This window comes from Lepidochelys kempii, chromosome 14 (genome assembly GCF_965140265.1).
Source record: "Lepidochelys kempii isolate rLepKem1 chromosome 14, rLepKem1.hap2, whole genome shotgun sequence".
In the NCBI taxonomy this organism is placed as follows: Eukaryota; Metazoa; Chordata; order Testudines; family Cheloniidae; genus Lepidochelys; species Lepidochelys kempii.
This window is the reverse complement of record NC_133269.1, coordinates 25,767,018-25,792,426: the sequence shown is the minus strand read 5'-3', so window position 1 is coordinate 25,792,426 and position 25,409 is coordinate 25,767,018. Positions and strand designations below refer to the sequence as shown.

The window sequence follows — 25,409 nt, the reverse complement described above, 5'->3', positions numbered from 1 at the left end:
TTTGCCTCAGCTGCAGAGTTTCTCCTTTTCTCCTCCCCGTGCAACCCTCCCCCTCCCACCCCCCCAGTCTTTATAAGGGTTGTAGCTTTCAGACATGAGGTTTTAGGACACAGATTTATGAGGGATTGGGCTACAGGATTGCCTCCTCTCAGCTGCTCTGGGGGGCAAAGGTCATCTGGGCAGAGGCAGCATTGGTGGGGAGGGCTAGGAGCAATGCTCCAATTTACACGTGACCTTCCTCTAGTTTGTCCCTCAAGCGGTGCCCCACACTTCACTGAGCTGGTGGAATGGCTGTGAAATCGGCTCTGTTAGCGCAGCCCTGCTTCCCTGATGTGGGTTTATTACACAGTAACTGGCTGACAATGGTTCTTCCATATTCTCTCTTCTAGGGCTTGTTGAACATTCTGCTGGAGAGACGGCGAGCGTTCGTAAGTACCACAGCTGTTTCACTGCCATTTAAACCTTAGGGCCAAGGTTACCCCTGGTGCCAGTGGATGTGGTTCCATTGATATCGACGGAGCAACACCTGCCTCTCCCTAGACTATGTTCTGCCTTGTGTAAATTTCTGAAGCACCCCCCGGTACTGACTCTTCCTTGCCTGTTCTGCTTTCAGGCATCCCTTGGTCAGCCACCAAGCCCGCTGCTGCTGATAGCGCCCACGCAGATCATGGCGTGGCTACACCAGTATCACAACAACTGCCAAGAGATTCTTGGTCATGTCAAGTGAGTGCCTCCCTGGCTAGTCGCAGGTAGTTGAATTAGTGGGAAATACTCTCCCTGTGTCCTTGTCGTTCATGGGCCAGGGCAAACCGCTGCCTTGGCCGTGCGGCATGCCGTACAGGCCCTGTCTGCTGTATTTCGATTGATCTCTGCAATTGACGAGCACTTAAATGCAGCTGGTCAGAGAAGCTTAGCAGCAAAATGTCACCTCACTGCAAAAACTAACTAGCTAAAAGGGCTGATCTCCAATACCCCACTTCAGACACTGACTTTTTGCTCCTTCCTCCCCTGGAGCCTGAGCGCACAGGTGGGGTTTGCAGCCTGCACTGTTGGGGCTGGAGTATAGCTCCAAATCACAGGCCTTGTGGCAGACTGTAGAGTACTTGGAGGTTCTGGTTTCTCCTTTGTCTTCCCTTGGGACTCTGTGTGTAGGGTCAGGTGATTGTATTCCAAGGGCACATGCCTGGAAGCCAGGCATTAGCCACTAATCACTGCAGCAGCTGGGGGCAGGAGAGCACTGACCTTGCCCCATAGGGTAACGTTTGTTCCCCAGCCCCTCATTGCCAGCTCTGTCACCAGCCCTGAGGCCAGGAATCCCAAGGCCAAAGGGGGAGAGGTTCTTGCTGCTGGGTTAGGCAGCCCATCCCTGACACTTTGGGTACATTTAGGCTGCAGCTGGGGAGCATGCTCCCCTGACCACATGAAAACACAAACCAGCTCTGATCCAGCTAACTTGCTAAAAATAGCATTGTGGTCACAGCGGCTCAGGCTAGCCACCCATGTACATACCTAGGATCATGGACCAGATTGTGCTTGGGTGGCTCATCCTTACAGCCATGCCGCTATTTTTGGCACACTGGCTTGTTCAAAGCTAGAGCTTGTATGTCTACCCGAGATGGGGTGTTCAATTCCCAGCTGCAGTGTAGCCATTTCCTGTGTCAGAGCCTGAGTGGGCAGGCTGGCTTCTGACCCACGACTCCAGACAAGTGAAGATTTCAGTTCCTTTAGGGATTCTGCTCTCCCCTACTTAGGGGTGTAAAAGGGTCAGCATGACCATGAACAACCCAACCAGGACTCACCCAGGGGTTGTCAGCATTAACAGTTGACTAGCCAATTCCTAGTCAGTATCTGCTGGTTAGCCCCCACCCCCTTCCTTGCCTCGATCCCACTTACCCAATCTCCTGTTGCCTTAATGGGCTAACCTGCTAGTTGTTACTGGTTCTGGATGATAGTCCCTTCCTTTTAGGTGTGTACTCTTGGGCTATAATCACCCAACTCTGCCCACTAAATCCTGAGGGAAGAGGTAGAAAGCAGCCCCCAAGGGCCTAGGGCAGGTTCACTGGGTACTTGAAGGACTGGTGACAGGTTATCTTGTAAAAATGGGGCCTCCGTTTTGAGAGAGGCAGAGGCAGGTTCTGGAGCATTGGCATAGTGTGCTCCCAGCAGTGAGCTGCCATGTCATGTATCTGCTCCCCAGGGGATTTTTAGGTGTCCCACAGATACAGGCCATTGCTGTGTCTAATCTCAAGCTGACAAAGGCATGGCTGATGATGGCACGTGTGATGGTCATCTGACAGTCATGTCACCTCATCTTTGTCAGGATCGAGCCTCAGCCACTGACTCTCATCTACGTGCCAAAACCGCCAGTCTCTCTTCTCTTCCACCCCCCTCCTCCACAGTGTGATACATACGGAGGGGGACCAATGGAACTCTGGGGCATTCCTCCTTGGAGGAAGAGCCGTTGCCCAAAATTACTCTGGGAACTCTGACAGGAAGGAAATAGATTTGCTTAAGAGCAGCCCCCTCTGCTGCTGCTAGTCAACACCTTGTGATGGGTGGTAACTAGCTAGGATGGGGGGCCAAAGCATGGAGAATGGAACTAAATTCCACCAACAGCTCCAGTATCCAGTATTCGTCCAACAGCTCAGAGTGCCACTGGCCAAAACCCAAGCTGAGAAAGCTGGGCATTGAGAGCTTTCTGTGTGAGCATGCACAGCAGAGTCTCGTCTAGATCCTTGCAATTCAAACTCTCACAGTAATGACGAAGCTTTTTTAGGATGTGAGGTCTGTAATCAGCCACCTGGCAGACCCAGCTTGGACTGGCCAGGCTGCCTACCTCTTGAAAAAGATCAGGACTCTGCAGGCAACAATCCAGTTTTTCTTTGGCTACTGCATAAGCACAAAGGAACTTGGTTGCACTCCAGCAGCTTTTGGCCTCGAACTTGCACTCCTCTTTGAGTTGTCATAGGTCACGTGCTTAGCGGGGTGATCCTTGAGGGGTAAGGTGTCCCAGTGGACACTGATTGTTGACTCTCCGATCATAAAGTCCTACCAACCATCAATGCAGGGGTTCTCTGAGGAAAATCCTGTTGCATTCCCCGGTGCCCATTAGACAGTTCTGTTCCCAGCTGCCTCTGATGGCAGACCAAAGCCTCAGCCCACAGGAGGTAATGGTTGGCCCATGATATGGGCAAAACAACCAATTGTCAGACTTCTAATCCACCCTAAATGCACCACAATGAGCTGATGTTGAGACAGCAGCTAGACACCTGTGGCTGGTCTGTGCCAGCCAACTCGGGTCTGTAGGGCTCAGGCTGCTGAGCAGGTTCATTGCTGTGTAGACTTCCCAGGGCTCCGAGACCCTGCGAGGTGGGAGGGCCCCAGAGCTTGGGCTGCAGCCTGAGTCCGGAAGTCTACGCAGTACTGAGAGAGCCCCACTGGCACAGGCCACTGCGGGTGTCTAGTTGCTGTGTAGGCAGACCCTAGTACAGTGGTTTTTCAAACACATACACTGACCCTCGTCGGGTACGTGAAAAAATTCTGTAATGGCAGACACTGCCTTTTATTTAGTAAAACTTGGCAATCTAATCAATATTGAATCTCCCTTCAATCAAACTGTATTGGTGTAAGTTTCCTTTCTGCTGTGCAACTCCAAATCAGAGGTTTACAAGCTTTGGGTTATGCCCCCCCCCAGGGAGGCTCAGAGGAGCATTTATGGGAGCAAGTAGTGATAGCAGGCAACTGTCTTCAAAGTTTTTGAGCTGAGTGGCTTCTTCTTCTCCCCCCCCCCCCCCCCCCCCCGCCAGACGGGCTGGATGGCTCACCTCAGAGGGGTGAAGGTGACATTCCGTTCCCAAGCCCTGCTGCACGATGTTGCTGCTCCCCCAAAATGTTTCTCCATGCACTCAAGGGGGCCGCCCCACAGTTTGAAAAACTCTAGAAGCTGTTGCTAATGGAAGGCAGAAATCTGGGAGGGGGGGTACATGACTCTGCATTCCCCCAATCTCCCCACACTGTTTCTGCCTATCTCAGATGGGGGTACACAGTAGACTACCTTATTTGGAAAGGGGTATGCAGCCCAAAAAGTTTGAAAACCACTGCCCTAGTAGAATTGGTTAGCAGGTCTGAGCTGCATTGTGTAATATGTCAGAACTACCCCTTCACCAGACCAGGCCAGTAAGGCCTCTCAAAAACTCCAGGAGCTCTACCCAGCCCTCAGCAGAGCTGCTGTGGGTTTAACCTCATGGATGTGTTCTCCAGTTACAGTAAACACAACTTCAGAAAATGATTCACAACACTGTGTGGAGACGGGTTGCTCTGTTCTACTGTGTGGGCTTTTCAGACTGCCAGTGTTGGCCTACCTCTGCTCTTGATGAGGTGTATGGCCAAACTCCCATTCGCTTCAGTAGAGGCAGTCAGGCCAATGCTGAGCACTTGGGAAAAGCTCCTGCTTGTTTGTAGGAGGCATGACTGCTGAGGCCTTATGTCAAAGGATCACTTTAGGTTTTGCAGTTGCATACCAGTAGCTAGACTTGATCTTTCAGCGACCAGGCTCCCCCCTTGTTACACTGTGGGCCTGGACACTGTGTATTTGGAGTTACAGGGCCTTGTGACCCAACGGTCGGCGGGGGGGAAGCAGTCCAGCACCATATAGCTTTAGAAGTTGCTGAGATCTGCTCAGAATAGGCTCCTTCTAGGCCTGTGCTCTCTTTGGTGCTCATCCAGGGTGCTTTGCAGGCAGTTCCACTAACGCAACGGAGGATGCTCTGACTTTCCCCAGTGCATGTTTCCATATGCTGTAGTTGGAAAAGGGTAGAGGTGGCTTGTCATTGCTGAATTGTACTAGTCATTTATGAGATGATGGGAAAACTTGCATGGCACTCCAGCAAGACCTTGAGCATAAAACAAATGGGTATGAAGCAACAGCGCAGGCAAGAGACTGTGAGAGCAAGGGAGGAAGGATTCCAGGAAGGGAAATTAATTTGAAGATGGGAAGAGGGTATTTGGTGGATGAGTCTTCCCTGCTTATGGAGGCAGGGTGGGGGAGGAGAGCTGTGCGCAAGGGCATGGAGGGAAGGTGTTCTCCTGGGCAAGGCACCTGCCCTGGGACTCGGGGCAGGGTTTGGTGAGGATTAACCATCTGAAGTTGGAAAAATAAAACATGAACACCCTAGCACAGACCTAGTAGACATGTCCTGGGGAAGTCTTGCTGTACTACAATAGGTTGCAGTTTCCCAAATGGAACGTGCTGCTCTGCTGACATGAACAGTTTTCAGTGTAGCCTTGACTTCCTAAACATCTCCCTTTTTCCTCTGCAGTATGATTCCTGCCAAGTTTCTGGTGGAAGGGGCGCAAGTCATCGGACCTAAAGCCAAAGCTCTGATTAGCTCACTGCTGGAGAAGTATGACTTTGCGGAGGTAAGCTGGCTGGCGGCTGGGAGAAGGCAGCGAGAAGAGTGTAGGGGTAAACTATGGTGGATAACGCTTGCGGTCCTGTTCAGTTCCAGACTTGTGAGGTGCGGCACTGTAAAAATGCCTTTGCTTGTTCGATGGAACACACATCTGGCTGGAAAATAGTCTATTCTGGTGACACGATGCCCTGTGAGGCCTTGGTCCAAATGGGTGAGTTGAAAACGCACTGTAATCGCTTTGCCAACCGCCGTTAGCGTGCTAGTGAGTGAAAGAGATGTCGGTAAACTCTCCCTAATCTGCTCTTGCAAGTGTTGGGGTGTGGCATCTCAAAATGCTGCAGGGAAGCGATCTTGGGCTCCGAGTAGAGACTATGCTAATCTAAGAACACAACAAGATCTGTATGTTGACCCATGTGCTATTAGTATTATGACTGACACTAGCTACATCGGAAGAAGTGGGTATTCATCCATGAAAGCTTATGCTCCAGTACGTCCCTTAGTCTATAAGGTGCCACAGGACTCTTAGTCTGGATCTGTAAAAGCAGCAAACACGGCTACTCCTCTGATAGCTAGCTATGCTGGTCAGGGGGACAAGCATTGGGATGCATTCTTTATGCCTTTCTTTGTGGGTTCACTGCTGGAAATATTGGGGGTAGAGAAGCACACTTGTCCCCTAATAAACATAGTACACGTCTACTTGATAAATGCCCCCATCCGACGTGGTATGTTCTACCAGAAGGATGGAATGAATATGTGGTCTTACGCAGGGAAAGACACTACTTTGCTGATCCATGAAGCAACGTTAGAGGATGGCTTGGAAGAAGAGGCAGTAGAGAAGACGCACAGGTAGAGTATTTCTGGTAAACTGGTTCTCTCTCCCTAGGAGTGAGATACAGAACTGGGCTTGGCCCTCGTAGCTGGTGATGAAGGAGGTTTCTGCTTCCCAGGATGTCCTGGGTGCGCACACATCTCCAGGCTCTGGAGGATCCCAGTTAGAGAGTTCCACCTCTTATTGATGGTGAACTAACTGGTTCTGTAACCTGGATGCAAGGGGCATCCTCTCAGGATAGGGAGCTGTTACTGTACAGCTGGGTAGCTGGAGAAATGTGCTCTGCTAGAAGGGACCCTTAGCTGTTTACCCATTGGCCTTGGGGTGAGGACTTGGATCATTTGGCACCCTTCTTACTCTTCAATTCACTTTGGGACCCATCTGAGCTGTCTCTCTCAGGACTGGTTTGTGCCTTGTGATTGCCAATTCAAAGGGGGTGAGAAGGGGAGCACTGTGCCCTACGTGGATGCAGACAAGACCCAAGCACAGCCTCTTGGGGGGGTGGTGGTGGTTCTGGTACATGGGATGGGGGGGGGCGGGGGAAGGAAGATGGGATCGACAGGCTGGCACCACCAGTGACAAGCATGCAACTAAACCCCATGCTCCCAGAATTCTTCTAAAAAATGAACACCCAGCTCACTGCAGCCTTGCTTGCCCCCTCCTCGTTGCTGGAGGGGCAAGTGTAACTCACTTGCTGTATGCCCCATCTGCTGATGAGCAAGCTGTCTTCATGCACTGGCTGATAAAACGAGCAATTCAAGTTCTCATGCACTTGAGCTCCAGCTGGCATGTTTTGCCTGTATTGGGTAAAGGCTAGGGGCATTAGCACTTGGTAACGCTGCCTCCCGGTCCCCTCATGGAGAGGGCTGTGCTGTCTGGCCTTTGTCCGGTCACCAGAGTTCTTCTAACAGTTCAGTCTTGTTCCCTGCTCCCCTTGCAGCACGACATCCCAGGCGATTGGGGTTGGGATGAAGATGAATGCAGAATTCATCATGCTCAATCACTTCAGCCAGCGGTATGCCAAGATCCCGCTCTTCAGTGCAGATTTCTCGGACAAGGTTGGAATCGCATTTGATCACATGAGAGTAAGTTGGGAACTTGGAGCCAGGCTCTCAAGGGAGCTGGGCTGTGCTGAAAATCAGGCCGTTCGCAGATCTGTTGCTGAACCCAGGATAGTAGGCTTTCAATAAGCTTCCCCGGCACAGTGGGTTCCACTGGCAGCACTTTCCTGGGTACAGGGATCTCCACTAGAGGTTGACTGTTTGCTTAGCAGCTGGAGGTGAAGTGTTCAGTTGCCACAATCAGTATGCTTGGGTAAACTTGACAGCTGGGGAGGTGTCCAGAGGGAGCTCTTCTGAAGAAGGCTAGTTTTGCAGCTATTGGCCTTTCATGGCATTGCTGCAAACGTAGGGGAGTTCATGTCTGCAGTGTTTGCTGGCTGCCAGCTTTGTGCCCAGGAGCCCGCCTTGCCTGGTTCCACTGGTGCAGAGGCCAAGAGGAGGAGTGTGAAAAGGGGGCTTTTCTGTGCCACTTGCACAGTAAGAACTGAAAAGCTGTTTGTCCAGAGGGAACCCTGTAGGGCACTGTTGGAGCAGCCGCTCCCAGGTGACACTGGAACCCTCCCTCTGTGTGAGCGAGGTGCATGCCTTGTCAGGAGTAAGAGACTGACTTGGATACACATCTAGGATCTGAATTCCCCTTGGCACTAACCTAATCCACTGCAGAATGGGGATTCGAGCCCTCCGGTCTCCAATAGCATAGCAAAGTGCCTCTAACGTGGGCTTCTGAGAGAGCTGCACCCCTTCCTCCTGCCCACCCTTCCAGTACTTTCTGCTGCCACCACAGCACTTGCATAGTAATTACCACATCTGAATGGGTCAAGTTGTCTCCCAGAAAGATGTCCTTGTAAGCATTGGCCCTCTCTAAATCGGTGTTCTAGATATGCTCCTGTGTGCAATCGAGGGGCGTTGCCTGTCTGTAGGCCGCTGTGTCCTCTCCAAAGTGCCTCTGCGTGTCAAAGAATTATTGCTACCTTAGGTATAATCAGTGTACTGAGTGCCATCCTCCCCTTCCCCTCACCTCATTGCATTCTTTCTGGGTGTCTTTACATGGCAAAAAGCTACTAAACACAAACTTGTTGCTCCTTGCTTATTGAACTGAACAAATACTAGCTGAAGGGTTGGTGCCCTTTGACTCTTATATTGTATATTCCCTGCCTTGTGCACGGAAGAGATCTTTTTACATAATGCCTTCTCTGGGGATTCTGAGTTAAATAGAAAAGGAAACACCCCCTGCCCCTGTATTGCAATCTGGACCCCACTGGGCTGGGTGCTGGACAGACATAATGAGTGTCCCTGGTCTAAATAGCTTGCAGTGTAAATGGACAAGACAAAGGGTGGAATTGGAAACAGAGGCACAGAGCAAAATGCTATTCCTCTGCTATGTCTTCTCCCTGTGAATGTCAATCTGTGACTGATCACCTTTCAGGTGTGTTTTGGGGACTTTGTAACAATCCCTAAACTAATCCAGCCCCTGAAGGCTCTGTTTGCCGATGAGATCGTGGAAATGGAGGAGCGGAAGGAGAAGCGGGAGCTGCGCCTTTTGAAAGAGGCCATTGTAGCTTCAGAGAAGCTGGCAGACAGCGAGAACAATGCGAGCAAGTCAACCCCAGCCTCAAAGAAACGGGAACATGCAGAGAACCATCAGGAAGGGCCGAGCAAGAAGCTTAAAACAGCGAACTGAGCTGAGTGGTATATGGCTTGTGAAGGAAAGTAGCTCTGACCATGCTGCACACTCCTTGTCTTGCTCCCTCCAAGCTTTGGGGAGTGTGGAGTTCTGCAGACCCCCCAAGTGAGGGCTTGAGGTGCTGGTGGTGATGGGCTGGCAATGCCTGCAACTGCTACATGGGTGGGATTGCCCATTGTACTGATGTTACTAAGCATATAATAAGCAGTGACAAGGTCTCTGGCCCACGTCCGCACATGCAGTTCATGTTTCTCAACAGTGCTACCAGCCCATCTGTCAACTTCCAGCTGCCTTTCTTCCCTCTCAAGTGTTTTTATTTATTTTTGGTTTTAGACTGGAAGCTGTTGCATGTAACAGCAGTTGTGATGACAGGAAATCACTGAAGATGAGGTCCACAAAACCCCCTTGGGGCCATGGAATCTCCCAGAGTATGTTGGGAAAGCCCCTGCTTACTGTTGTGGGAATGTAACAATGTAAATAAGGGTCTGAACCTAGAGGGTAAGATGAGGTAATTCCATAATAAAATGGGACCCGATTAACAGTTTATTTTGGAGCTTGAGCTCCACTGGAACAGAGGAATCTCGAGTAATTTTTCAGTGTTCATCTTTATTACTATGGCTTTCTCAGTTTGATTCTATAAATTATGCTTGCTAGCAGATCGTTGCAGATGTGATCTCTTCATAGTGCTGATCTGAACAAAACAAACTGGGAATAGCTGAGTATGACCCTGATCCCAAATTGCTGTCATAGCCCTGCAGGAAAGACCAGATTCTCACATGTGCTTGAGCTATGGGTAGGGATTCATGCCCCCTCTAGCATTACTCTGTATCACTTGAGTGCAGGGAAAATAATCTTCCTCTGCCCACAATCAGCTCATTTTGTTAGTGTAAATAAGGAGCTGATCCCAAAGTTGGATGCTTCTTCTCTGCTGCCCCAGGGGGAAGAGACTGAAGTGCTAAAAAGGACAGCATCGCTTTTTCAGTCAGAGGGCCACATGGCTGGTTAGATTCCAAAGGACTGAGTTCATCTAGCTGATCAAGTACTGGATAAGGGGAAAAGGAAGGGTCACAAGTGAACTAACATAACGGAGGGTGTGCTACTGGCAGAACAGCACTCCTTTGCTAACCCGTGGAACAATTTACCAAGGGCCATGAAGGATTTTCCATCAAGATTGGATTTTTAAAAAAAGATTCTTTAGTTCAAAGGGAATTAGTGCAGGTCCCAGAGCTGCCCTCTGGCTCTGGGAGTTTTACAGGAAATGGGGCTTTGTGCTGGTTTTGGGAGACCCAGCAAAGTGCCCCACAACGAGCTGCTGGCTGCGGTGGTACCACTGCCACAGGCAGATTGAGCACATGCATGGCAAGGACCAGCTCTGGCGGAAAACGTTACATGAGAGCCAAGACGAAAGGTCCATCTAGCCCAATATCTGGTCTTCTGCCAGCGACCGATGCCAGGTACCCTAGAGGGAATGAACAAAACAGGTAATCAAGTGATCCATCCTCTGTCATCTACTCCCAGCTTCTGGCAATCAGGGGCTAGGGACATAATCCCTGCCCGTCCTGGCTCATAGCCACTGATGGACCTATACTACAGGAACTTCTCATTTTTTAAAACCATGTATGCTTGTGGTCTTCACAGCTTCTGCTAGCAAGGAGTTTCACAAGTTGACTGTGTGTTGTGTGAAAAAACACTTCCCGTTGTTTTAAATGTGCAGACTATTTCATGTGATGAGCCCTAGGTCTTGTGTTATGAGAGAGAGTAAATAGCACTTCCTTGAAGTCTGTTTTAGTAATCTCCCCTCATACCGATGATGATGCTATCATCATTTTTGTTGCCCTTTTCTAACCCTTTTCCAGTTCCAATATAGTGTTGCTCCCTCTACTACAGGGAGTGTCTCCATGAGTATCTTCCTGGGCCAGTCCCACCTCCACATACAGAATCAGATCCAGAGGAGTTGGAGGGTGACAATCCTAGCCCCTTAAGTCAATGGCCCAGGGTTTCACCCTGAGACTGTAGGCCCTGTGGTGAGTAGCATGTCTACAGCCAGCTTAGCTGCACTGACCCCAGCATGATTTGTAGTACCATAGTGCTAGGTGCTGTACAAACACAACAGTTCCTGCCTCTAAAGAGTTTACAGTCTCTAAAACAAGATAACACGGGGGAGTATAAGGAGACAAGAGTGAGCAGTGTGAAGGGCAGTGGTCTCAGGACACCAGCAGCCTAACTTGTCAAGTTTTTGTAGGCCTGGAGAATTTGAAGGAGTGTAGTCAAGTTAGGCCTGATCTACACTTCCAACTTAGAGCTAGTTACATCACTGAGGGCTATGAAAAATGTCATGTCCAAGAACTCTTCCGTCAACCTAGCTACCAAATCTGAAGGATTAATTACATGGACAGAAAAAAACCTTTCTGTTGATGTAGGAAGCATCTACCCTATGGCACTATGACTGTGCTGCAGAGTGTAGCCATACTCTTAGTTTTGCAGATATTTATGGGGAGCTTTTCCAAGCTTGTGGGGCAGCATGAGAGAGAGCACAAAGGGGCTTATTTAAAAATAAGGGGGTGATCAGAAGTGGAATTAGACATCTTGATAGTGAATGAGATGATAGGGTGGGGATATGCCATGAAGGCCATAAGCAGGTGGCTACTGGTCTAGACCTCGGGCTGGTTTTTACCCTTCTGCTCACCCAAACCGGGAAGCACTATGCCTCTTGTGATACTCACACAGTCTGCAGGTCTGTCACATATTCCCACACAACCAACAAACTATCCCATGCTGATTGTCTTGAGAGAGACTTCCCCCACATAGTGCCTGTAGAAGGGGCACTTGGCTACTGGCAGAGACAAAAGAGCCCCTGGGTTGTAATCCCTGCTTTTCATGTTTCTGTTTCCTTCATTCTCACAGCCCTTTCGGGGAGAAAATAGCTGCTGTTCTCCTGCTTCACAGCTAAGAGCCCAGGGGCTGGATGAGCTCAAAACAGACTAGAATGAAGCTCTGAAATGTGACTGTCTCAAGGCTTGCTTTCTTTGCCATGCTATCTTTTGGGAAGATTGGACTCAATTATCTCCTTGGGAAACACACCATAAATCTCTGTCCTGCTAGAGTGGCTTTAGCTTTTAAGAGTTTGTTGCTGCTTGTATGATATTGGGTGTAGTTGTGCAGCTCAAGTAATTGAGGAACCTGCATTTAGATCCAGAGAATACAAGTTCAGCCCCTGAAGATGACCCACTAGGTCACTGTTACACTTGGCTGTTCTGCTGCTAGACCATACTCTGCCCCCAGAGCCAGGGGGAGAGCTCAGGGATCCTCACACCCAGATTTCTAGCACTAGTTCACAAATAGTTGTGCCACCCAGTGGTAAAAAGTGTATTGTAGCTCCCTCTATGGGCTGCTCCTCACAGAGGATAATAGCAAGGCTTCACCAGCAGTTTTTCTGATATTATTTGTATTGTCAAAAGAAAAGGAGTACTTGTGGCACCTTAGAGACTAACCAATTTATTTGAGCATGAGCTTTCGTGATAAATTGGTTAGTCTCTAAGGTGCCACAAGTACTCCTTTTCTTATTGAAGATACAGACTAAACACGGCTGCTACTCTGAAACCTATTTGCATTGTGGTAGTGCCGGGGAGCTCAGTCACGGGCTAGGACCCCACTGTGCTACCCACTCTGCAAACCCAGAGTCCCTGGCTCAGACACTGTACCGCATCAGCTGTTAGTGCGGTCGGTGGCTGTGCCTTGGATCTGAAGGTTCAAACCCTGCTTGGGGGGTAAAAAACAGCATAAAGTCTGAGCCTGTTAGTTTTCGCCTCCCCGTTGATGGCCCCAGGAAGCCCACAACCACCCTCCTTGCACTAGTCACGTTGGCCTCTGGGAGGAGGAAGCTCAGCCTGGGGAGATGTCATTTCCAGCTTGGGTCTACAGACACCTGCTAGCTCAGGGGTGGGCAAACGTTTTGGCTCAAGGTCCACATTTGGGAATAGAAATTGTATGGCGGGCCATGAATGCTCACAAGCTTGGGCTTGGGGTGAGGAGGCAGGTGCCACAGTCCCTCGCCTTCATCGCGGAGCCGGGTGCCGGGGCTCCGAAGCCACCTGCCGGCGGCTCAGGGTGGCCCAGGGGCCCCGACCCGGGCAGAGCCACAAGCCGCCGCCTCCTGCCGCTCACAGCTTGGCGAACGGGAGCTGGCCCGGCGGCTGCCTCAGGCGGGGGAGGAGCCGCGTCCGCCCCGTCCCCAGAGCAACCGGAGCTCCGCCCTGTACACACGGTCGCCAGGGAGACTCCGCGGGCAGCCGGCGCGGAGCATCCAGCGCAGCCCCGGGCCCCCAGCGCAGAGCCCCCGTTCCGGGGCGTCCTGCCTGCAGCGCCATGGCCAGCCCGGAGGAGGAGCAGCAGGAGGGGTCCCCCGCGGAGGACGCCCCCGGCTCGGACCCCCGCGCCCGGCTGCTCGGGGAGCGCGTGGTGCGCAGCCTGCGGCTGAAGCCGGAGCGCTGGGAGCGCTGCGCGGGCAGCCCCGAGGCGCAGCCCCTGCTGCGGGCCTTCCTGGAGGGCGCCGCGGGGCAGCCGCCGCTGCTGCTGGTGACGCTGAGCCCGGCGGGGCAGCTGGCGCTCAGCACCCAGCTCCCCGCCAGCCCCGGCCGCAGCAAGGCGCTGTTCTTCCTGCGCAGGGGGCCTGGGCCGCTGAGCGCCCCGCCCGGCCCCGGGGAGCTGCTCTACGGGGACCTGCCCGCCTCCTCCCTGGAGCACTTCGCCGCCCTGGTGGAGGAGGTAAGCGGGGCGCGGGGGCGGATGGATGGGAGCCCAGGAGCAGCCCCTTCCTCTCGGCGGTTCTGAGCCCGGGCAACTGGCAGGGACCTACCCCTGGGGCTGCCCCCCTTCTGGCCTGGCTCCAAGTATGTAGCAGCTGGGGGGAGCCGGCAAAGTGCCCAGCCTGGCCGTGCTAGTGCCCCTGGCCCCTGGGCTGGCCTGGCACCAGGAGGGAACCTCTCTGGTTTCCACCTTAGTTTAGGTTTCAGAGTAGCAGCCGTGTTAGTCTGTATTCGCAAAAAGAAAAGGAGGACTAGTAGTCTCTAAGGTGCCACTAGTACTCCTTTTCTTTTCACCTTAGTTCAGAGATCTGTGACCCACCCCGACCCTGGAGGCTCTGTCCCCACAGAATGGCTGAGCCAGGTGGAGGTTAAGGAGCTGTAGACTGGCCAAGCAGTGGGGTCTTTTACCTCAGGGAGCAGCAGCTCATGCTTGGGGAAGCAGATTTCAGGGTCAGTCCCTGCTGTGGTGACTCAGGGACACAGGTCACCATGGTGAAAAACAAGTTGCTAAGGGGTTGTGTGCAATGTTAAGGTAACATCAAGGAGAACAAGTTGCTAAGGGACAACAATGAAAACTGGAACCCACACAACACAGTGTAATGCTGTGTACCTCGGTACATCAGCCCCACGTATCCCTGCTCCCAGATACCATCCATTCCCAGAGCAAAGCTGCTCTACTCATCCAAACTCACAGGCCAATAAAATACCCTTAATTCTGCCCTTTGTAAGCCCAGGCTAGCCCAGAAGGGAAGCGTTTACAAAACCAAAACACACCTGTAGACAGGACCTGTTTAATGCCAGCGTTCCAGTGGGATTAATCTGTATTTCTCATGGTTAGCTTGAATCTGGGTTATCTATGTTTAGAAACTGTCAAGAATCACAACCAATATGTCCTTTTGTTTGTAGTCTTAATTCTGTGAACTAGGATGTGTTCCTAGTATTTTTCCCAATAGAGGTGTCACTTAATGACATTTTTTAAAATAAACGTTTATTTTGAATGTGTTCAGTAAGGATTTAAGATGGGGAAATCTACACAATGATAAGAATGTATGTGGAAGTAGGTGTGAATGTGGCAGTATTTTGGAGTTGGCATTGTTATATTAAGACATTGAACCTTCAGCTCACAGTTGTAGGCTACCAACCAAGTTATTTTGATTTTGTGGGGTAGCATATTTGTTTATGTGGAGCAATATTACATCTCAGTCTTTTTGATGGGTTCTGCAATTTGGTTAAGTCATAATTGCACAGATTGCAGTGTTCGTGTGCTGTGACTTTGTTTGTAAATGGTGATAGGTAGCATATGAGAGGACTTGTAAACTCCAGCTGTTATGTAGAATTTTTTGGGTGTAATGAATAGTTTTAGACTGATGTCACTGGGACTCCTTTGGTCATGTGTCCTGAGCACGGTGCATGTTCTGATCTCTGCTGTGCATATTTCTTTATGTAGCTTTTTGTCCAGGAGATGTAAGCATTGTTTTGTGGCATTCCACAGAGGATAGAGTTAAGGGTCTGACTGTGGTGACAATAGGTGAGTAGGACTGGTCGGCTGAGGGAATGGGAAGTGTGTGAGTGAGAGAGAGAAGAGGAGGGATGTAGGTGAATGGCTTTGTGCTGTGTATCTTGGCCTTGCGCATTTGGGTTTTGCGTTGCTGTCTCTCAGCCATTTGAACTGTTTTTCACAAAGTGTCTTTTGTGTTTGAATTTCCCGGTTTTCTTGAAAATAGAGAGAGCGAGGCTGGCTCAAGAGGACTCAACCAAGGAGGCTCCTCCTCCTCCCATGTGCAATTGCTTTGCACGTGCTGGGTGTGCAGAGTAGGGTGAAGCTGTTCTGGTGCCAAGGGCTGCATGGCTCCCCTGGGTGAATTGCACCGGGGCTCAGTGCCAACTCCACAGATTCTTCTGGCACAGGGGATGTTTCAGAGCAGATCGAGGACAGGAAGAGACAGGCCTGCACCACAGGGATCCGCAGGTACAGTGATGCCCACAGGGACTATGGCAGTGGGAGGTAGGGAGGGCAAGCTAGGGCTGTCCGCAGGCTGCTCTAACCTGCTACTGTGGTCTCTGTCCCCTGCCTGCCCCAGCATCACATCAGGGAGGTGCAAAGCCTCCCCTTTGGTCCCTGTGCTCACTCAGGAACCCAAAGTGCTATAGAAAATCCACACTCAGATCATTCGTGACTCTTCTCTGATGTGAACAAACTGCACTATTGGGCTGGATCAGCCACTCACACTGGGGACAGGAGCAGGCCCTTCCACCCAGGGTGGGGCAGGCCATGCAGATGAGCCCCCAGCTCTGGGGTGATGCCTCTTATGGGAACGCCTCTGCTTGTGTCACATGTGCTGCTCTTTGGCAGAGGGACCGAGCTGGGCCTGAAGGCAGTGCAGGAGCAGCCCAAGCTGCTGAGCAGGCTTCACCCTCTGCTGAAGATCTTCATGTGATTCTCTCATCTTCCTATTCTCCTAATCTGCCCTGTCAGCCAAGCCCTTGCCTCTGTGAAGGAGAGTGGTACCCCAAGAGGTAATGAACACTGGTCTTGCTGGCTAGGTCAGACTGTCTTCAATGACCTGCAAGGAGGACTTGAAGGAGTCTGAAGAGTCTCTCCTTTTGCTAACCAGGGCACCTGACCAGAGCCCAGTGTCTCGGCACCTTTTGTGCTGCAGTAACGTGTATGGCCCTAGCAGCTGGGATGTCATGCAATTAAGTTCACTGTTTTATTGGGGATTTTTCATTTTTTAAAAATAATTTCTGTGTGGCTGTTAACGTGAGAACACTGTACGGAGTGAACACAGGAATTATGGACTTGGTGGCTGCAGCTCTGTAGTAAAGGTTGACTTTTCCACAAATGACACGGATTCAGCTTTTTTGTTACGTATGACAGCTTCCCTGTACCCTCTCCACAATTACAGCACGTGCTCCTTGAGCTTCGAATGACTTCTCAAAGTTAAACATAAATCCATTAATTAGTTTATGAATTAAAATTAATTTAAAAATGGGTCCTTTAAGAACCTTAGCAGCTTGTTAGACTCTGCTCAGTCATTGTCTTTTAACAGAGAAATTGGCAGAGATGGATCTTGAGAAAATCTGGTGCAATAATTCGTTGTTTTTGAAGATATAGATAGATATTTAGGATTAATGGTAACTTGAGCCATTATTTCTTATAATTGAAAGTTTCCCCTTCAGCAGAGGCTGAGGGATAAAGTTCTGCTCTAGAAAAACTTACGAAGAATTGCTCTCCTTTCAAAATGGCTGCCATCTCCTGTTCTCATTGGGACTGAAGCCATAGGCTACCTTTAGCAACGGTAGCCAACCCCTGCATTCTGCTGCACCTCTCTGTCCAGCTTAGCTTCACTCCAGTTGGCACCAGTGGGAGGAAGTGTCCATCTTTGGTAAGGACAGCTGATGGCTTCAATCCTATTGAGAACAATTTGAGATGGTGACCATTTTGAGAATGCCATCTTAACTGAGGGCGAAACCAACTCTTTGGACTTCACTTGGAAACCAATAGGCAGCCAGTAGAAGTTCCAGAGCACGGATGTCGTGTGGTGCTGCCAAGATGCACTGCAGTGTGCACTGGCTTCAGTTTCTGGGTTGATTTAAGGCCAAGCCCCATGTACAGTGCACTGCAATATTCTAATCCCACGGTGATAACACCATGAATAATGGTAACCAGGTCCTCATCTGAAGGAAACGCACAACCTCAGTACAGATGAAGATGGACAAGAGCCTTCCTAAAAGATGCTGCTATATGATTATGATCATCTAGCAAGAGCTAGGATACAGTATTCCGTCAGTCACAGTGGCTCATACAGTCCTTGCCATATCTTCTGGTTGTTTCCTCCAACCAATAGGCATTACCTCTGTCTTATTTGGACTGAGCTTCAGCCAGCTACCTCTCATTCAAGTCCCAATCTCGCCCATGTGTAAGCGGGGAAATAGTCCCGCTATTGTGGGGAACTTTCCTGGCTTCTGCACTACCCCGGTGAAGTGGGCTAGTGAAAGGATATGAGTCCTCGCTCCCACTTTCTTTACCCAGAGGCCTCCCTGTCCTTGAGGACTCGCCTTCCACTCTCCTGTCTGGCAGAGTCCTCGTAACCCCAACAAGGCTGCACCCAGGATTCCTGGGGGGCTCGACCCCCAACCCTGCTGTGGTCACCTAGGACAGCGGCTAGGGTGTCCCCACTCCGGGGTACTCTCTCTGCATTAGGCACTTCTCTGACCCACTGATCATTACATACAATTTAAAGCAAATGCAAGTTATTTAATCAACAATTAATTTTAAAAAGAATAAGGGAAAATGGGAAAGATTAAAGGAAACATATCACCCCGTTCTGTGGCAGGGAACATCACAGTGTCTCTGGAATGTCAGGACAGTTCACAGTCTGTTCCTGGTAAGTCCCAGACCGCATTCTCAGGCCCTGGCTGTGCTGCAGAGATGCTGTGGGTTGGACACTTGCTCTGGTGGTGGGCACACACTCTCAGGCTCTAGATGGCAGGGTCCTTCTTCACAGCGTTGCCCCTGCCCTGTCAGGGTTACCAATCCCCCTCCGAGTCTGGCCTGCAGAGCCTCCTGGCTGAGGCCCACTGTCCAGTGTCCCCCTTCGCTCTCCCCAGCTGCTCACGACACCCAGCTCCGGACTGCTCCAGCCCCAGCTCCAGCTCCACTCTGTCTTAGCGCCAGTTCCACTCTGCCTCAGCACGGCTGCTGCCCTGCCTCCAGCTCCCTGGGCTGCTTCTCTGGTCCCTCTGGCTCTGGTTGCTACAGCTCTGCTCCCAGGACAGGTCTGCTCTGCAGGCTGCTTCTGTGACTCTGCTCCCAGCACGGACCTGCTTCGTGGGCTGCTTTTCTGGCCCCTCTGGCTCTGGTTGCTGCAGCTCTCCTTCCAGGGCAAGTCTGCTCTCTCTGGGCTGTGCCTCTGGCTTTGGGGCTGCAGCTCTGCTCCCAGGACAGGGTCTGCTCTCTCTGGGCTGCTTTTCCGGTCCCTCTGGATCTAGCACAGCTTTGCTCCCCAGCTCAGTGTGGGTCCCTGCTTTCTCCTTAGCTTGGCCCCACTCTGTCTGACCCAGGCAATTCTAGCTCACAAGGAGGACGGGACCCCCCTGGCCTCCTGACTCCCTGATTAGCATGCCCGCCCAGTCATTCAGGCTGACTTGGAGCATTGGCCTCTCCCCATTGTTCCTGGGGACTGTCAGTCTCAGGGTCCTGATTTCCCATAGACCCTTCCCCTTTTAGTACTGGGAGATAGCCAACCAAAACACCACCACTGAATGTTAGTAAGGGGGCAACAGTTCCCTTACACATGCATCGCAGAACAGTGGCTGGTTTGAATCAGACAGATGCACTGCTGGCTGTTAGCATACGAAAGCACTGGTCTCTCGTATCCTCTTATTACCCTTTCTAATGGTCTTGCACACAAGTGGAACAAGAGTAAAGACATGAGGGGATCTTGCTGGGCTCCAGATGAGTGTCCTCAGTGATGAAGAAAAGTCTCCTAAAGGCACCTTCTGGAGGGAATGGAGTCACCAGAGAGCAACCCCATCTGCTCCTGTTACATTGTGCAGCTTAGGACAAATGCTAGTGAAAGCAGCCTGTCGATTTAATCATATCAGCCTGGACACCCTGTCTCCTTCCATCACTAGGGTGAGATCATTTCTGCTAGAGCAGTTTCTGCTCTGTGCCCTGATTAACAAGGATCAAAGAGACCTGCGATATCTAGGTGTTCTGCAAGGCGTTCTGTGTCTATAATCTTAACTAGAACTGGAAGATTAGACACTGGGCAATTGTCAGCTAGATTGTCAAAGTTAAGCATTGGTTTTTTTGAACAAAGGAGACACACCCCAAAACAGTATTGTAAGAGAGACAGGCATGCTGTCCTCCCTAGGCTTTGGCTATCTCCACTAGCAACAGAAGATCCATTCTGATCTTGACACAGTATCAAGACAATAATGCTTTAGCTGAGCTCCAAGTAGCAGCTTTGCAGATCTCAATCAGCACAGGATGAATAAATGCTGTGGAAGTGACCGCCACCCACTCTCCAGTAGAAAGGTCTGTAAGTTGTTTTGGTAGAGGAACTTCTTTTGCGCACACAGCATGGGTGGATACAGAATGTGATCCCATTGGATCGCTTCTGGACTGAATGGGACAGGCCTTTACCTTTTCAGCAAAAGCCATAGGCAATATTGGGGAGGTTTTGAAAGGCATTGTCCCCACAGCTGTCTGAACACCTGAAGTATGCAACTGAGTTCAGCATGGAAGATCACGAGGCTTAAGAACAATTGACACAGGAACGGTCTTATTTCAATCAAAATATGGGACCACAGTCCAGGCTTTGGGATGGGATGTTAGGATGGCTTTCCCCCTTAAGAAAACTGTCATCAAAGCCTGCACCTTCAAGTCTTCTGGCATATGAGAGAGCCTGCAGGAAGGAACCTCCAATGACAGGTGAAAGGAGCAGATACGAAGAGGCACTGAAGGATCCCACGTAGCCTAGATGCAGTTAGGATTGCAGTTCCTTAGAGTCACAGTTTTTGGTTTTGAACATACATGGTTCTCAGACCTTTAACATGCTCTTTTTAAAAGGCTGCCCACAGACTGAGCCCTCTTGCATTGAGGAGTTGGAAGCCAATCCCAAATCCAGTAAAGACAAGGAACATTTTAAAATGACTAGTAAAAGGACAAGAGCCCAGAGCCATCCATTCACCCACTCCTAGTTAGAGCCATGTGGGTGTAAAGAAGGTGGGCAGATAGTGAGTGATGAAGGGCTGTGTGGAATTGGCTGGGTCCCTTTTCTGTTCCTTTCCAGACTCTCAAACATTTGGGTTTTTGAAAGGTGTAGAATATAGGTGAGAGATACTGTTTTGGGGTGTGGTGGGACTCCAGCATCACATACTTTCCAGCATAACTCCAGCTGAACCATTAGCTTTTTATTTGGGAATAATATTTAGATTTCTGAGCTCTTTGTTTTAGACACTGATAAATGCAGAAGCAAGGAGCAAATAATGCCTACAAAGGAGTTCTGGCATTTTGTAACTAAACTGTGTCCTTTTGAAAGGTGCTGAATCTACAAACCCTCTAATTATCCACAAAACAGGTGGTGTGTTGGGGACAGAGATGCAGGCTTCTTCACACGTGTCCCAAATAAACTGCAAGGACTGCTACTGTGGGGTAGAGAAGAAGTAAATTGCCATGCCTCATTCAGTCCTTGGATACTGTTCTGATTGCCAACAGGGCTGACAATTATAATGGGTGTTATATGAATGCCAGTCAATTAGAAACCAGCCTGAACCCCTTCCATGCTCATTTCATGTGGGCACACAGGATCCAGTTTGGTGGCTGGCTGATGAAAGGCTCCAGGTCCCCTGAGCTATCCAGTCCCATTTGGCTTTTTCTTCTTTATTACTTGTCTGCTGTAAACTGGTTTAATGGTTTATATTACAGGTAGTAGCACCAGTCCTGGCAAACCAGAAGAACCACCACAGCTGGCCACATGTGGTGTCACAGGACATTATGCATCATGTCCACAGCCTGAAAAGTAACATTTTTGTGGTTATTGGTCAAGTAAAAGGCAAGACCCTGCTCCCTCTTCCAGCAGGTGCCGAGAGAATGGAGTATATAGATTGTGAAAATGAAAAAACGTAAGTGAAGTTTTGAGTTTTCATCTACTTTGCTCACCGCATGTTTGTTTTTATTTCTGCTAGGAATCCCATGTAAAAATAAGCAGGACTTTCCTCATTCACTGTCCATTCTCCTTGCTAGTCAGTCAAAGAAGTGAGGCCTAATACTCAACCTGATGGCATTTCTGTTTGTCTGCCTGTAACACGATAACTTTTGAAGACCACATCCAATCAGTTCCACAATTTCTGGGAACATTCAAAGCATTAGTGGGAAAAGCCCCATTGATTTTGGGGGCAGTCAGGAAACTAAAACACTGGAAAAGCCTCATTTCCTTACAGTGTCCATTTGACGCTCTAGGCAGATGGGGATTGTGACATCAGACATGACACAGCCAGTCATCATTCACACCCTCTAGTCTAGTTCATTTACATACTTCAGTCCTATTGTTTGAAATGCACCAGCAAAATATACCTGCAGGTCAGAACTGGGGAGCTCTGACAGAGTGAGGAGGCGTGGGGGTTCAGGGCTGGAATAGTGGGAGCTGCTTCAGATCGGGAGCTGTGTTGGAGTGAGGCTGGAGCTTTGCACTGTGGCTCCCGCCTCACTATGCCTGGCTCAGGCAAGATCATTTTACCTTTGTCCAATCAAAACTTGTAGTTTAGCTAGACAATGTCCATTTGGTGCCACAGGTAGAGAGATTCCTTTGCCTTTACCAGCCAGGGGGCACTGTCAAGGGGAGAGATGACCAAGGCAGGCAGCAGGGTTAGAGGTTGAGGTTTAAGACTACGGTTTGGGTTTCTCGAGGGAGGGAGTGCTGATTGGTTGAGTTATCTATGATGTCCTCAGTGCTACTGCTCAGGCTCAGCACCATAAGGGCTGCCACGGGAAGTTGTGAAACTGCTGAAGCAAAAAGGAGAGGAAGAGGAGTGGCTTAGATTAGGTAACATTCAATGTAGGTGAAATGGTTACAGGGTCAGGGATAGAGACTGTGTCCCTGCCACTCCCCACACTTGCCAGCTCTGCTGGCAGCAGTAGTGGAGAGTGTAACCCTCTTGTCTAGTGGAAACAAACCCTGTTCTTTATTGTTTTCTTTGCCTCACCACAGTGCTGCTGCCTGTTTTGAGATGATGCATCTTCCTGCCTAGGGGCCTGTTCCCACTCCTGTTCAGAAGAGCAGGATCAAACCAAAGATTGTAACTGAGAGGTTCAGTGATTAAATACTGCAGTGACAGGCGCTACAGAGAAACCCAGAATAGACAGGTCCTGAGAGAAGCTGGTCCCCATAGCTGGCTGAGCAAACGGAGGCCCAACTCTGCTCTATGGCATTTCTTTGTCTGTCTTTCTGTCTGACACACAATAACCTTTAAAGACTGAGCCTATTTGGTGCAGCAGGCAAAGGAACATTGTGACATCCAACAGTTATCATGAGCTGTGTTCCCTATTTCCAGCCTTCTGGGAAGCAAGCCGGCACCTCCTCTGCTCCTTCAGGTTGGCAGCCACCTTGCATGGTTTCTCCCCAGCTGAGTCTATCTAGTAAGTCACTGGAGGCACGATGGAGCAGGTTGTGCAAAGAGTAGCATTTGGAGAGATGATTCTGCTTGACGCATAGTCTCCCCAGTGCTCCTCCTGGGATGGGAGACTTCACACCACCCCCTACTGGGGCAGTGGCATACATGCCTCAGTCTTGACCATGGTGTGCAAGTTCAGATACTAAACACGAGCAAGTCTCATGCCCAGGGCATTCACATATGCCTCCGGGGGTCAGAAAGGAAGATGTCTGGATGCATTATTGTTTCTGCCTGCCTTCCCTTGAATGATCAGGTACTGGTCACTGTTGGTGGCAGGATGTTGGCTTAGATGGTGTTATCTGCTATAAAGGCATTTTAGAAACTTTCTCCAGAATAAATGTACTGTACTAAAAAAAAGCGTGGGGATTTAAGATACACAGCACCTTGCAAAATAAACATTGGCATCTGGTTATTTTGCACAGGCATATCTGATTCCAGTGCATTGTCAAACAAAAACCAAACTTCACAGGGAGACTTTATATTTACTTTCTGCAGTGTGGAACTGGTGGATAAATCTCTTGTACACGCCATTGAGTCAACAGTGATAGAATGGAGCTACCAGATCCAGGGAGCGTTGAAAAGAGAGTCATCAGAGCCACTTCTGCAAGGCAGCAACCCCAATCCAAAGGTGGAGTTAGAATTCTGGAAAAACAGGTGCGTTGTAGGCAGCCTGGCAGTGTGTGTTTGTCAGTCGAAGCTCATGTTGCATGGAAGGGAAATGCTGCAAGCAGCCAGCACTACTCAGACAAGATATAAAGACTCAAGATAGAGAAGTTTATGCAAGCTCATAAAATAACCATGAGCTGAAAAAAACATCGGAGGTCACTGCTGGTGCAACTGGAAGTATTTCAACTGAGCACCAGTGTAGGGGCTGCAACTCTAAGGGAGCTTTTCTAAAATCCCCCTTCCATCACCGCTAAGAACAGGTGACACTTTGATGGGGACCCCGGGTTACAGCCTGGAACTGTGAGACCGCTCTGCCCCCTTAACTTTCCAGCCTGGGCTGTCTCTCTCAATGCTTGGCTAGTGACAAGCAGCAGGTGCTGTTATCACTCAGCCACCAGCATAGAGAGACACCCAGCTAAGATGCATGAATGCTCTCTAAGCCACTCATGAACTGTAAAGTGGGAGACTCCAGCAAATCCCTCCAGCACCCAGTCTTGCACCCCAGACAATGTACCATCTTACACTGCTCAAGACCTTCTCTTGAACAGTGCAATGTATTAATTAGTTTGCCACTTTGTCAAAAGATAGGCACCAGCCTTTGTAATCTGAGCAGATTCCCCAAGCACTTTAGATAAACTCACTGGTAAAGATAAACCATTAAAATAGGCTTATTAACTACAGAAGGATAGATTTTAAGTGATTATAAGTGGTAGGCATAAAGGTCAGAGATAGTTAACTAAGAAATAAAAGTAAAATCACAGTCTAAATCTTAAACTCCATTAGACTAAGCAAGATTTGAATCAAACAGCTTTTCTCACCCCACTGGATATTGCAGGCAGGTTACAGTTCTTAATACACTGGCTGAATTTCCTTTTCAGCCTGGGACTAAACGTATCAGTTTGAAGTCTTTGTCTTCTCAGCGTTCTTGTTGCCTTTAGTGTAGGTGGGGGAGGAGAGAGGTAATCACATGATGCTACTGTCCCTTATTTTATACTTTCAGTTCATGTCCCAGGAATTATACTGGCCCAGGCATGTCCTAGTAGGCCTTGATGAGTCACAGAGTTGAGCAGTTCCCATTGTGTGGTGCTTGTACAACTGTCTCTCTCAAAATTATAAATCTCTTGTTTGCAATTCCCCTGCTGGTCAATGGCTCACGATGGTTGCTTAACGTCTGCCTGGGTGAGGGTCACCTCCTTTGTTGCCACTGGAAAGCTAGTTGTGGATGCCTCCCGGACACACAAAGTATTTCAGTAACAACCATATAGCAGAATATCATCATTTCATACACACTAACAATATACATGTTTTGAAAGAACAGTGGGTTTCAGCAGATCATGACCTTTCATACGATACCTTACATGGCACGCTTTGTATGAAATATCACAACCATATACAAATGATTAGTATGGGGGTTACAGGGTGCTACTTTGAGGTACAATGTGTCACAGACATCCGTAAGGGCTAATGGAAGCCTCTCACTGGGCTTCTTCCCTTCTCTCCAAGAAACTCAAAGCCAGTTTTTGAAGCCCAGAACATGTTACATTTTCTGATTAAAAGGAATCTGTTTCTCTGCTTGCAGTGAGGGGTTAGCGGCCCCAGTGGCAGCGACAGACCCCGACTCAGGAATCAGACTTGCTCCAAGCTGTTTTTATTTACAAAAGTCTCCAGTGGTTTAACATGCTCAGCTCAGTTAAAAATGCAGAGCTAATTTCCTGTCCTTCTCCCCTCCTGCCTGGTACTTCAGGAGGGGCACCTGGCAATTGGACTGGGGGT

General features: G+C 49.7%; 2 protein-coding genes across 7 annotated transcripts in view; both read left to right on the top strand.

Annotated features, from left to right (window-relative positions):
• The window catches only part of ELAC2 (elaC ribonuclease Z 2), a 37,450-nt gene extending 21,757 nt beyond the window's left edge, over positions 1 to 15,693 (top strand). For both annotated transcript variants that reach the window (XM_073310884.1, XM_073310885.1), the window contains exons 18-25: positions 390 to 428; positions 614 to 723; positions 5,319 to 5,418; positions 5,502 to 5,622; positions 6,179 to 6,257; positions 7,181 to 7,325; positions 8,728 to 10,466; positions 15,515 to 15,693. In XM_073310884.1, the coding sequence (XP_073166985.1) occupies positions 390 to 428; positions 614 to 723; positions 5,319 to 5,418; positions 5,502 to 5,622; positions 6,179 to 6,257; positions 7,181 to 7,325; positions 8,728 to 8,982 (849 nt within the window). In that variant the 3' untranslated portion in view covers positions 8,983 to 10,466; positions 15,515 to 15,693. The remainder of the gene's footprint in view (positions 1 to 389; positions 429 to 613; positions 724 to 5,318; positions 5,419 to 5,501; positions 5,623 to 6,178; positions 6,258 to 7,180; positions 7,326 to 8,727; positions 10,467 to 15,514) is intronic.
• DNAH9 (dynein axonemal heavy chain 9) overlaps positions 12,479 to 25,409 on the top strand; it is a 399,480-nt gene continuing 386,549 nt past the window's right edge. For 4 of the 5 annotated variants that reach the window (XM_073310873.1, XM_073310875.1, XM_073310872.1 and 1 more), the window contains exons 1-3: positions 12,479 to 13,749; positions 21,226 to 21,422; positions 23,466 to 23,624. In XM_073310873.1, coding sequence (XP_073166974.1) covers positions 12,973 to 13,749; positions 21,226 to 21,422; positions 23,466 to 23,624 — 1,133 coding nt within the window. In that variant the 5' untranslated portion in view covers positions 12,479 to 12,972. The remainder of the gene's footprint in view (positions 13,750 to 21,225; positions 21,423 to 23,465; positions 23,625 to 25,409) is intronic. The other variant, XM_073310874.1, reaches the window with a different exon arrangement.